Here is a 13,900-nt window from a genome sequence, read left to right as displayed (position 1 = left end):
GGTACGGAGGTAAAATAAATGGCTGAACAGTTTTTTGTTTTGCTTTGTTTAAATAAAGTGAATAAATTTTTTTTTAAATTCTAATGACAGTAATGTATCAGTTATAAATCAATGTTACCTCAATAAACTAAAAAAGTTTTTTTAATAAATAAATTAAAGGAAAAAAATTAAAAATAATAATTAAAAAAAGGAATGTATCAGCCCTGACCTAAGTGAGGTGGAGGTGCTGATAGCAAGACCTCAGCAGATACGCAATATGCAAAAAACCTGTCAGGCTGGTTCCAATGCCAAACTTGCAAGAGTTTCTGAGAAACCCGTTATCAACGAAAAATTCTTTATTTGTTGCCCCATCAGGTTGATCAAGGACACACTGTCCTTAAGGTTGACTCTACAAGCTGCCATCTAATCAGTTTACCCAAAAAAGTGTGTAATTGAGGCCCACTATCTATTCTCTGCAATGTTTCTCCTTCACTATAGAAGGATAATTTCAGAGTACAGAATTATAGGTTAGTTTTCCCTCAACACTTTAAATATTTCACTTCACTCTCTTCCTGAATGCATGATTTCTGAGGAGAAGATGGATGTAATTCTTATCTTTGTCTGTCTACAGGTAAGGTGTTTTTTTCCTTTGGCTTCCTTCAAGATTCTTTCTTTATCTTTGATTTTCTGCAGTTTGAATATAATATGCCTCGGTATAAAGGTTTTGGGGCATTTATCCTGATTGGTATTCTCTGAGCTTCCCAGACCCGTGGTGTGATGTCTGACATTAATTTGGAGAAGTTCTCAGTCATTATTACTTCAAAGGAATTGTTGTTTAAAGGGACTTCTTTTTCAAATATAACTGGTAAATAAATACCATTCTGTGAACAACTTAAAATCACTAATTGCTTTTTGTGATACTATGGGAAGTTTATAGCAATACAATCCTACCTTAAGAAACAGGAAACATCTCAAATAAACAACCTAACCTTTCACCTAAAGCAATGAGAGAAAGAAGAAAAAAAAAAAAAGTTGGCAGAAGGAAAGAAATCATAAACATCAGATCAGAAATAAATGAAGAAGAAATGAAGGAAACAATAGCAAAGATCAATAAAACTAAAAGCTGGTTCTTTGAGAAGATAAACGAAATGGATAAACCATTAGCCAGACTCATCAAGAAAAAAAGGGAGAAGACTCAAATCAATAGAATTAGAAATGAAAAAGGAGAAGTAACAACTGACACGGCAGAAATACAAAAGATCATGAGAGATTACTACAAGCAACTCTATGCCAATAAAATGGGACAACCTGGAAGAAATGGACAAATTATAGAAATGCACAACCTGCCAAGACTGAATCAGGAAGAAATAGAAAATATGAACAGACCAATCACAAGCACTGAAATTGAAACTGTGATTTAAAATCTTCCAACAAACAAAAGCCCAGGACCAGATGGCTTCATAGGTGAATTCTATCAAACATTTAGAGAAGAGCTAACACCTATCCTTCTCAAACTCTTCCAAAATATAGCAGAGGGAGGAACACTCCCAAACTCATTCTACGAGGCCAACATCACCCTGGTACCAAAACCAGAGAAAGATGTCACAAAGAAAGAAAACTACAGGCCAATATCACTAATGAACACAGATGCAAAAATCCTCAACAAAATACTAGCAAACAGAATCCAACAGCACATTAAAAGGATCATACACCATGATCAAGAGGGGTTTATTCCAGGAATGCAAGGATTCTTCAATATACTCAAATCAATCAATGTGATACACCATATTAACAAAATGAAGGAGAAAAACCATATGATCATCTCAATAGATGCAGAGAAAGCTTTCGACAAAATTCAACATTTATGATAAAAACTCTCCAGAAAGTAGGCATAGAAGGAACCTACCTCAACATAATAAAGGCCGTATATGACAAACTCATAGCCAACATTGTCCTCGATGGTGAAAAACTGAAAGCATTTCCTCTAAGATAAGGAACAAGGCCAAGATGTCCACTTTCGTCACTCTAATTCAACATAGTTTTGGAAGTCCTAGCCATGGCAATCAAAGGAGGAAAATAAAAGGAATACAAAATGGAAAAGAAGAACTAAAACTGTCACTGTTTGCAGATGACATGACACTATACATAGATGAACCTATAGATGCCACTAGAAAACTACTAGAGCTAATCAATGAATTTAGAAAAGTTTCAGGACACAAAATTAATGCACAGAAATTTCTTGCATTCCTATACACTAACAACGAAAGATCAGAAAGAGAAGTTAAGGAAACAATCCCATTCACCACTGCAACAAAAAGAATAAAATATCTAGGAATAAACCTATAAGGAGCTAAAAGACCTGTACTCAGAAAACTATAAGACACTGATGAAAGAAATCAAAGACGACACAAACAGATGGAGAGATATACCATGTTCTTGGATTGGAAGAATCAATAATGTGAAAATGACTATACTACCCAAAGCAATCTACAGATTCAATGCAATCCCTATCAATTTACCAATGGCACTTTTACAGAACTAGAACAAAAAATCTTAAAATTTGTATGGAAACACAAAACACCCCGAATAGCCAAAGCAATCTTGAGAACGAAACATGGAGTTGGAGGAATCAGGCTCCCTGACTTCAGACTATACTACAAAGCTACAGTAATCAAGACAGTATGGTACTGGCAGAAAAACAGAAATATAGGGCTTCCCTGGTGGCGCAGTAGTTGAGAGTCCGCCTGCCGATGCAGGGGACACGGGTTCGTGACCCGGTCCGGGAAGATCCCACATGCCGCAGAGCGGCTGGGCCCGTGGGGCCGTGGGCCCGTGGGGCCATGGCCGCTGAGCCTGCGCCTCCGGAGCTTGTGCTCCGCAACGGGAGAGACCACAACAGTGAGAGGTCCGCATACTGCAAAAAAAAAAAAAAAAAAAAAAAACCAGAAATATAGATCAATGGAACAGGATACAAAGCCCAGAGATAAGCCCACGCACATATGGTCACCTTATCTTTGATAAAGGAGGCAAGAATATACAGTGGAGAAAGGACAGCCTCTTCAATAAGTGGTGCTGGGAAAACTGGACAGCTACATGTAAAAGAATGAAATTAGAACACTCCCTAACACCATACACAAAAATAAACTCACAATGGATTAAAGACCTAAATTTAAGACCAGACACCATCAAACTCTTAGAGGAAAACATAGGCAGAACACTCTATGACATAAATCACAGCAAGATCCTTTTTGACCCAACTCCTAGAGTAATGGAAATAAAAACAAAAAATAAACAAATGGGACCTAATGAAACTTAAAAACTTTTGCACAGCAAAGGAAACTGTAAACAAGAGGAAAAGACAACCCTCAGAATGGGAGAAAATATTTGCAAACGAATCAAAGGATAAAGGATTAATCTCCAAAATATATAAACAGCTCATGCAGTTCAATATCAAAAAAACAAACAACCCAATCCAAAAATGGGCAGAAGGCCGAAATAGGCATTTCTTCAAAGAAAACATATACATGGCCAAGAGGCACATGAAAAGCTGATCAACATCACTAATCATTAGAGAAATGCAAATCAAAACTACAATGCGATATCACCTCACACAGGTTAGAATGGGCATCATCAGAAAATCTACAAACAACAAATGCTGGAGAGAGTGTGGAGAAAAGGGAACCCTCCTGCACTGTTGGTGGGAATGTAAATTGATACAGCCACTATGGAGAACAGTATGGAGGTTCCTTAAAAAACTAAAAATGAAACTACCATACGACCCAGCAATCACACTACTGGGCATATACCCTGAGAAAACCATAATTCTAAAAGAGTCATGCACCAAAATGTTCATTGCAGCACTGTTTACAATAGCCAGGTCATGGAAGCAACCTAAATGCCCACTGACAGACAAATGGATAAGGAAGATGTGGTACATATATTCAATGGAATATTACTCAGCCATAAAAAGGAACGAAATTGGGTCATTTGTAGAGATGTGGATGGATCTAGAGACTATCATACAGAGTGAAGTAAGTCACAAAGAGGGAAACAAATATCGTATATTAACGCATATATGTGGAATCTAGAAACATGGTACAGATGAACCGGTTTGCAAGGCAGAAATAGAGACAGAGATGTAGAAAACAAACGTATGGACACCGAGGGAGGAAAGCAGTGCAGGTGGGATGAATTGGGAGATTGGGATTGACATATATACACTAATATGTATAATATGTATAAAATAGATAAGTAATAAGAACCTGCTGTATAAAAAAATGAATTAAAATAAATAAACAAACAAATAAATAAATAAATAAAGAGGCTGAGGAGTCACCTGCATTCATTTTGGAAGTTCACTAATCTTATCAACATTTAACAAATGCCTCCTATTCAAGGCAGATTATTTTTCAGGATGGTTTCCACAAGTCTTATCTATGTAAGGGACTTCCTGTTATTCTATTCAGGGAACATTTCTTGATTAATTCCCTAATTCTAGAGAGTATAGCCTATTTAAGACTTGTAGCTCTGAATGTGCTTCATATAATTATGAACTAAATACCTTGGTACATAAGGGCAATACAGAAACTAAAATGTTAAGTTCAGAAAAAAAAAACAGAAAACATATACTAGATACTCAAAAAAACCCACAAAAAATCAGAAAACATATTCTAGCCATTTTACTCAGATAACTAATGGAGATATATATGTATGTATGTATATATATATATATATATATATATATATATATATATATATATAGCTTCTCTCTCTCTCACTCTCCCTTTGTCTCTCTCACTAGCACACACACTCACACACATACCCCTACAGTATTACTTCATATGCCAAAAGTAAAAATAAGGAAAGTCAAGAAGAAAATATTGAAGTGATGAGCACATAAGGAAGATAATCAGTTAATCTAAAATAGAGGTTAATTCGAAAAGCAGCAAGGAAGGAACTGTATTTTACTGTTGGGTTCCTTGACTCCCTCAAAAAACATTCTTTTTTTTTTTTTACCATAAAATAATACTTTTTTATAACTTAGGAAATAGATGGAAAGGCTGGTTATTAATTTTGGAAGACAGAAATTACAACAAACCAGTGTCTTCTGTATTTAGAATATCATAGCTAATCAGATAATTCAGCATAAACAAGGACATTACTTTAGTGGTGCTACCCAATATCTAGGTGATGTTAAACTAAAGAAAACTCTAAATAATTTATCTTAGAAACACAATGGCTAGGAATATCCATTCTGGTTCTGCAAACAAAGACTTTGTTTCTTTTGAAAGTCACAAAAAACATTCTTAATATCATTTAAGCAACTATAAATGGACATAAAAATCCCACATAAAACCATAAACTTCTAAAATAAGATATAAATTTGTTTCAGTAATAAGTATATGCTTTTTTGTAGGAACATATTTTAATTTTTACAAGAAATATGTTTTTCATTTTGAAATTTTATTGATGTGAAATGTACAATTTCAAAAGAGCAGTTTAGCATTGGTTTTGGTATTGAGTTTCAATTTCATAAGTTGATTTGAAGCCTTTTGTAAACACTATTAATTTAAAATATCTAAAATAGTTATATGATATCTTACAAGTACCCATGTATAATACATTTATTTTTAAGTAAATATCTTCTGTAGAGTTTACTGATGGCAGTTGTAAAACAGGCTTCTTCAGTGAAACTATAAACATTCACTTCATCCTATAACTATGGAGACAATTTATGGGTTTTTGCCTCATCAATAAATTAATATATCAATAAAAATAAATGAATAACATCTCAGTTTTTATTGAGTAACTTTAATTACTATCATTACTATATATCAAACATGGAATATTTATTAATGTATTCTATTCAGGGGATATTTCTTGATCACTTCCCTAATTCTAGAACATATAGCCTATTTAAGACCTGCAACTCAAAATGCACTTAATTATAAACTAAATTTCTTGGTACTGAAAGGCAATATAGAAACTAAAATGTTATTTACTTAAAAATAAATTTATTATATAAGGGTACTTATAAGATGGGGTGTGTGTGAGAGAGAGAAAGATGAGAAATGCAAAGGAATAGGAAAAGAGGAAAATGTAAAGTTTCCTTTTCTTATTCTTTGTAAAGTCTATAGCTGACATATGACAGTGTTATTCTCAAAAGAGTGTACCTATAATAAAATTTCTATATGATTCTATACAATCTAAGTGGTGTTAAAACAAGGTGACTAAGTGCATAATCTTTGGAAACAGAAATTTGGTTCAAATTCCTGGCTCTCCCACTTAACGTGTGAGTAAACTTGGGCAAGTTATCTCACACTATGGGCTTTATATCTCTTCTGTAAAACAGAGATGAAGATCTAAAAACATCCACATCTCAGGGCTGTTGTGTGGATTCCATGATATCCAGCCTATGACCTAGAATTTGACCTGTGTTAATTGATAGCTGTTGACCTCATGATTCCTGTATTTATCCAAGCTTTGATTTCCATAAAATCAGCCTCTCCCAGTTCTCGTCCTATGTCTTACTCATGGATAACAAAGCAGATTGTGCAAGACTCTCATAATCTGCTCCTGCTATTCTTTCACCTTCATCTTTCAGCTTTGCCTGGCCAGTATCCATCAAACCAAAAAAACCCCAAAATATTCCCCAAATATAAGCCTGTTTCAGCCTCCATATCCAGTGCTTTTTTTTTTTTTTACAACTTGTAATACTCTGCCCACATCACCATCCCTTCCATAGCTATATGGAAGATATATAACCTCAAAACCCAGATTTTTTGGAAATTTAGGGAAAAGAAAAGCAGGATGTGCAACCACCAAGCTGAAGACACATGAGTGTGGAGGAGACCAGCAGCCACGTTAGCAGGCTGTAATTAATAGCTCTACAGCCAGGTGAGCCAAACCAAATGTGACAAAGTCAAAAGAATAAAACAAAATTAAAAGCCAAGCATGTTCACCTCCAGGGGGAGCCACGGTATGAAATGGTCTTACCTAAGTAAAAAAACCCCAAAACATGAAGAAACGAGTGTTTCATTTTTTCACTGAACCCATGCACCTCAACATGGACACACCAGATGCAAATAAAGTCTTTAATTTAGGACAAACATCAGCAAGTGTAATTTGTCCTTTGAGATTTTACTCAGAAGCCCATGCAGCCATCCCCAGTCCCACCCCCACCCCAGGACATTATTAGTTGCTCCTTTTGTGTTGCATTTTCTCTTTACCTCTATTGGTACCAAACACTTTTTTAAAGTCTACCTTCCCTACTATATTGACCTCCATCAAGGAAAAGCCACTTTCTATTTAATCTTTGCTTACCCAGTACCTTGGGCAGAGCTCACAAGGATTACTCACAAATAAATATAAACTAACAGATAAAAAGCAATAAAAGAATCAAAAGAATCAAATTTATTCCAAACAGGCTGAGGTGAAAGGGAGGCTTTTGAGGACGTTCTTGCTGGAACACCTCATTTATCTCAATGGGATCAAAAACGTGTAGTGAGAGAAAGGCAAAGACAGCTTCGGAGAGTTGAGAAGGAAGAGCTGATCATATGCCCTATGGGAAACCAGATAAGGAGTTAACATGGCATCAGTAAAAGGATTTGTCACTATTAAGGTTCCAGGGAATGTTTCCTTGTACATGGAAAAGTCTTTTGTAGCCCATTTATGATTTCCAAAGGTTCTAAATTAGTTCCAAAAGCTCTACCTTATCCCAAACCTGCTAAATGTTGAATTGGAGTTTAGGGTAAGGGAAGAAGGGTGGGGAAATCTACTGAAGAGCAAATGAGTCTCAAGGCTGAAAGGAAACACACAACAACAAAAAGACAAGAAAATCATCAAATATATGACCCTCCTCTTTCTGAAGACTGCTGTCAGGTCTCCTTACATCCTGTTTGCTGACCAGACGTCAACACACTGTAACAATGAAACCTGTTTATGCCTCTCTTAGAGGCAACTGTACCACCATCCAAGAAGCCATCTAGCTCACACAGCATTTACTGAAGCTATTTCCTTCCTCACCCTGTGAACGTGGTCTGAGCCTTCATTAGCTTGAAGACATTCATGGATAAGTTATTCATGATTTTTATTGGTGAGCTCAAAGGTACACCTTACTTAGTGCTTTTGGCATTGAATTTGTGGACTAGAGGAAAGTAAAGTTAAACTTCTATGAACAAGGTCAGTAACATAGAAGAAGACAGAATACCTCCCAGGATGGAGGCATGGAGTTCAGTTCTTGATAGAAGCCTAAAGCAACGCCAATTTAAAAAAAAAAGGGGGTTTTTTTAAATGTCAACAAAAGATGGACTGTGAGCATCAAAAGAGAAAAATAGGAGTCTGAGAGGTATAATTTAGATAATTTTATCCGTCAACATATGTGAGAAAGGGACATGGAAGCTGGAGCTCAGAACTCCATGAACCGTGTCCTGGATACAGCCACGCTTTGCCTTGGATGCAACATTCCAGTACCATCTGTCTCTCTCACCCTTCTAATTCCTAATGCATAAATCAATCCTTAGACTATAAATATGCTATACAGCAATGACCTCACTAAAAGTTAATAAATTATCACATAGAGTACATATTCATCTTTAGTATACAATTCACTCTACACTATAAACATTTTTAACAAACTTTATTGCTCTATACATTCACCTCTTGCCCTTTGGAGAGTCAAATCATCTCAGGGTATAATGTAAAAGTGAAATTTCTGGTCCCACAAGGTAAGAAGTCCAGAAACATGGTTTAACCAAGGTGTACTTTAATTTCCTTGAGTCCGTCAAAGGAATGTGCAACAAAATCATATTGTTTGGAAACTCGTTATGCTGATGTTTCTCATTTTCATTTAATACTGACTTAGCATTTCCTTTGTGCCAGTCCCTGTACAATTACTCAATAAAAATTAACTCAATGAATTTCTCATTATTACAGATGAGATAGGTTCTGCTATGACCCCCATTTTACAGATGAGGGAACTGAGAGGCTCAGAAGATGACATAACTTCACCAAAGTTAACAGAGCCAGGATTAAAATCCAGGCAGCCTAGTCCCAGAGAATAGGCTGGCAGCCACTATCACCCTGTTTCTCGTGAAAGCAACATTGCATTTGGAACTTTCTTAAAAAACCTTTATGTCCAAAGTCATTATTTTAGATGTCCCTCTTTTTAACATTTTATAATAGTGTAGAATATAAATCTATTATTCTTCACTGTCAGATACAAAAGAATCTACATTTAAATGTCTTACCACTTATCCCTGCTATCGCAGAAAAGAACACTGGTGAAAAATGACATAGGTTTAGATGATTTGAAGCTGAGATGACAGGTGAGAGCAGCATTAATTCCACTGGGAGAGCACATAATGACTCTGCCTTTTGGAAAATTCACAGAAAGAGGTTGAATCACATCACCATCAAGAAGCCTTGGTGGGGAAATCTGGACACTGAAAATTGAATCCCTGTTTAAAATTAAAAGAAAAAATTAGCTCAAAACACGTACAAGTAATTGGATTTAAATGTGGTTTCCTCTGTTTTTTGAATCATTAGAAAAATTAAAACAATAAATATTTACAATAATATGCCCAACTACTAAAGATATTTTTCTATCATCTCTCGTTTTCTGGTCACAATATAAGTAAAATTGGTAATATGTTGATTTAACCAAGAACTACATGAGGTGATCAAAAGTTCCTTTTGACCTGTCAGGATTAAAATAACAGGGTTGGGCTTCCCTGGTGGCGCAGTGGTTGAGAGTCTGCCTGCCGATGCAGAGAACGTGGGTTCGTGCCCCGGTACGGGAAGATCCCACATGCCGCGGAGCGGCTGGGCCCGTGAGCCATGGCCGCTGAGCCTGCGCGTCCGGAGCCTGTGCTCCGCAACGGGAGAGGCCACAACGAGAGGCCCACGTACCACAAAAAAAATAATAAAATAAATAAAATAAAATAAAATAAAATAAAATAACAGGGTTAAAATGCCTGACTAAGTGCAATGTGTTTTTAACCACAGCCATGCTAAAAGCATTGTCCTTAAATATGTCCTAACAAAAATTTACTAGAAATTACTGCTTTAACAGCTAAAGCTTTAATGCATGTAGACTAAATATTAACAAATGCATATACACATATTTTTCTTTAATTTGGGTACAATTAAGCACTTGTACACATATATCATGAATATTTTTTCAATTACTATCAAAAAAATTCTACCAAATGTTTGCATATTTCATTATATACTATAATTTATTTAGCCAATCTAAAATGTTTGTGATTTTTAGTAGCATAGTATGTAGTACTCACCTGAGGTGAGTACTACATACTATGCTACTAAATTAATACTTGGTAAATTTTAGTTGTCAATAAATATTTCACCATATTACTTTGTTTTATTATATATATAGGTTCCTATAGCAAATAAGAAGTGCTATCAAATGGGAATCATATTTCCTTAGTACTTTAATTAGAATGAAGATTATTCAGCTAATTAACTAGAAAAAGTAAAGAAAGCTCTCAACTTGAATTAGTTAAACTCATATGGTTCACTGGATAAAACATGAAAAAGCAGTTTATAAATCAGGTTTGAATCCAATTCTGTTGCTAATTAACTGTCATCAGATAAGTCATTAATGCTATTGACTTTATTGTATATATAATGAGAATAGGTTACATCATCTCTACAGTCACTTTTACATGCTCATTTCATTATACCATGTTTTGTAAGACTCAGCTTTTAACTTGAGGTATTTTTAAAATTTATACCATTATACATTAATTTAAAAGCTGAAAGATTAAAAGATTAATTCATATATGAGACGTTTCTTGACCAAAAAAAAGTACTTTCTAGTACAATGTAATTCAAGTCATGTCTATTTCCTATTTAAGCAACAAAGTTTAGTGTCTACTTACAAGATAGGGTCTTGGAAAAACTGTGAATCCCGAAGTTGTAAAGTTAAGGCTGAGGAACTACACTCTCTCACAAAATGGCATTTAAAGCAAGCCCCCGAGGTATAAGTAAGCACTCATCATATCTTGCAGGCCAAATGTTAGAAACTAAAGGCTGTTCTATGCTCCTCAACTTGGACAATTTTCATTTATTTCCAACCATTACATCACACACGGAACTCATTTTCTCTGGATCTCAGAATGCTTAACTATAAAGTAAGGTATTGAGCTAGAGAAGCTCTGAGGTGGGTCCAAGATCTGGTAGTTTATGAAAATAATGCTAATAGGCAATTCACAGCGGTATACAAATCCTCACAATTTATATAATTTTAAGATGTACACCAGCCACTCTTTACATCTATTTCTTTGTATATATAGACAGGCGTATATTTCTAAATAAAGATTTGTTTCACTTTCCTTTTTTGTCATTTTATATAAAGGATATCAATATATGTAGTCTTCCTTAACTTTTTATTAATCTCAATATTTTGTTTTCTAAGATTCATAATACAGTTGTCTCATTAGTTGAAGTTCCTCCACTTCACAGCTATAGAAATATTCACGTACACATATATCACAAATTATTTACCCCTTTACCTGTCACTGGACATCTGTGCAGTTCCCAGATTTTGCTATTCTGAATAATGCAACTATGACTAATTTCAAACATACCTTGTAGTACACATGTGCACTTTATTTTAAGTATAGTTGATTTATAATGTTATATTCAATGTTATATTCAGTGATTCAATATTAAAGTTATTATAAAATATTGGCTATTTACAATAGCCAGGTCATGGAAGCAACCTAAATGTCCACTGACAGACGAATGGAAAAGGAGGATGCGGTACATATATACAATGGAATATTACTCAGCCATAAAAAGGAACGAAATTGGGTCATTTGTAGAGACATGGATGGACCTAGAGACTGTCATACAGAGTGAGGTAAGTCACAAGAGAAAAACAAATATCGTATATTAATGCATATATGTGGAATCTAGAAAAATGGTAAAGATGAAGTGGTTCGCAAGGCAGAACTAGAGACACAGATGTAGAGAACAAACGTATGGACACCAAGCGGGGAAAGCGGGGTGGGGGTGGTGTTGGTGGGATGAATTGGGAGATTGGGATTGACATATATACACTAATATGTATAAAACAGATAACTAATAAGAACCTGCTGTATAAAAAAAAGAAATTCAAAAAACAGTTATAAAATATTGGCTATCTTCCCTGTGTTGTATAATATATCCTTGTAGCTTATTTATTTTATACATAGTAGTTTGTACCTCTTAATCCCCTTCCCCTATCTTGAGCCTCCCCCTACTTGTCTCCCCTCTGGTAACCACTCTGTGTCTATGAATCTGTTTCCCTTTTGTTATATTCATTCATTTTATTTCTTAGATTCCACATATAAATGAAAACATACAGTATTTGTCTTTCTCTGTCTGACTTACTTCACTAAGCATAATACCTTCCAGGTCCATCCATGTTGTTGCAAATGGCAGAATTTCATTCTTTTTTATGGCTGGATAATATTTCATTCAATATGTAGAATATATACATATCTTCTTTATCCATTCTTTTGTTTTTGTTTTTGCGGCACGCAGGCCTCTCACTGTTGTGGCCTCTCCCGTTGAGGAGCACAGGCTCTGGACACGCAGGCTCAGCAGCCATGGCTCGCGGGCTTAGCCGCTCCGCGGCATGTGGGATCCTCCCGGACCAGGGCACGAACCCGTGTCCCCTGCATTGGCAGGCGGACTCTCAACCACTGCGCCACCAGGGAAGCCCTCATTTGTTGATGGACACTTAAATTGCTTCCATACACTGGCTATTGTAAATAATGCTGCTATGAATACTGGGGTGCATTAATCTTTTTGAATTAGTGTTTTTATTTTCTTTGTATATATACTCAGGACTGGAATTGCTGGATCATATGATAGCTCTATTTTTAATCTTTTGAGGAACCACCATGCTGTTTGCCACAGTGGCTGCACCAATATACATTCACACCAACAGTGAATTAAGGTTCCCTTTTCTCCACGTCCTCGTCAACATTTATTACTTGTTGTCTTTTTGACAACTGCCATTCTGATAGGTGTGAGGTGATATCTCATTGTGGTTTTGATTTGCATTTCCCTGATGAGTTTTTCTTGTATATACTGTGAAGTGTAAATGTTGGGCTATGAAATATGCCGATGTTACACTTTACATAGTATTATCCAGTGTGGTCCTACTCACTGACACCGTGACTAGTAACCTGATTTATTAATGTTTGCCTACCTAGGACAAGCAAAATGTTATCTTATTGCAGCCACTAATTTTTACTTCCAAGTTTACAAACAGGTCAATTATATGTTTTCATGTGTTTATTTTCTGTTTTATCTGTGAAACAGTGATTGAAACTTTTTGTCAACATTTCTGTTGAGTTACTTGATATTTTTCTGATTAATCTGTATCAGTTATTTTATTGTTAGCATGATTTTAAGACTTAAGAAATCTTTCTCTACCCACAGACATTAAAATTGTTTTAAATTTTTTTTTTTTGCCTATATTCAAATTGGCTATCTTTTTTTAAATTTATTTATTTATTTTTGGCTGCATCAGGTCTTCGTTGCTGCGTGCGGGCTTTCTCTAGTTGTGGTGAGTGGGGGCTACTCTTCATTGCGGTGCGCGGGCTTCTCACTGCGGTGGCTTCTTGTTGCGGAGCATAGGCTCTAGGCGCATGGGCTTCAGTAGTTGTGGTATGCAGGCTCAGTAGTTGTGGCTCATGGGCTCTAGAGCACAGGCTCAGTAGTTGTGGTGCACAGGCCTAGTTGCTCCATGGCATGTGGGATCTTCCTGGACCAGGGCTCGAACCCGTGTCCCCTGCACTGGCAGGTGGATTCTTAACCACTGTGCCACCAAGGAAGTCCTCTAATTTTTTACATTTGACCTTTGACATTTAAGCCTTCAATCCATGTGTAATGAATTTTCGTGTAT

General features: G+C 35.8%; 1 protein-coding gene across 1 annotated transcript in view; it reads right to left on the bottom strand.

The window, feature by feature from the left end:
* The window catches only part of CFAP47 (cilia and flagella associated protein 47), a gene marked incomplete at both ends in the record, with an annotated part of 304,526 nt that overhangs the window by 188,317 nt on the left and 102,309 nt on the right, over nt 1-13,900 (bottom strand). The window contains 3 exon segments of the mRNA XM_082609208.1: nt 6,511-6,589; nt 7,303-7,351; nt 9,228-9,437. Of these exon segments, the coding sequence (XP_082465334.1) occupies nt 6,511-6,589; nt 7,303-7,351; nt 9,228-9,437 (338 nt within the window).

Source organism: Mesoplodon mirus (assembly GCF_964341445.2).
Source record: "Mesoplodon mirus genome assembly, chromosome: X".
NCBI lineage: Eukaryota > Metazoa > Chordata > Mammalia > Artiodactyla > Ziphiidae > Mesoplodon > Mesoplodon mirus.
This window is presented reverse-complemented; position numbering and strand designations above follow the sequence as displayed.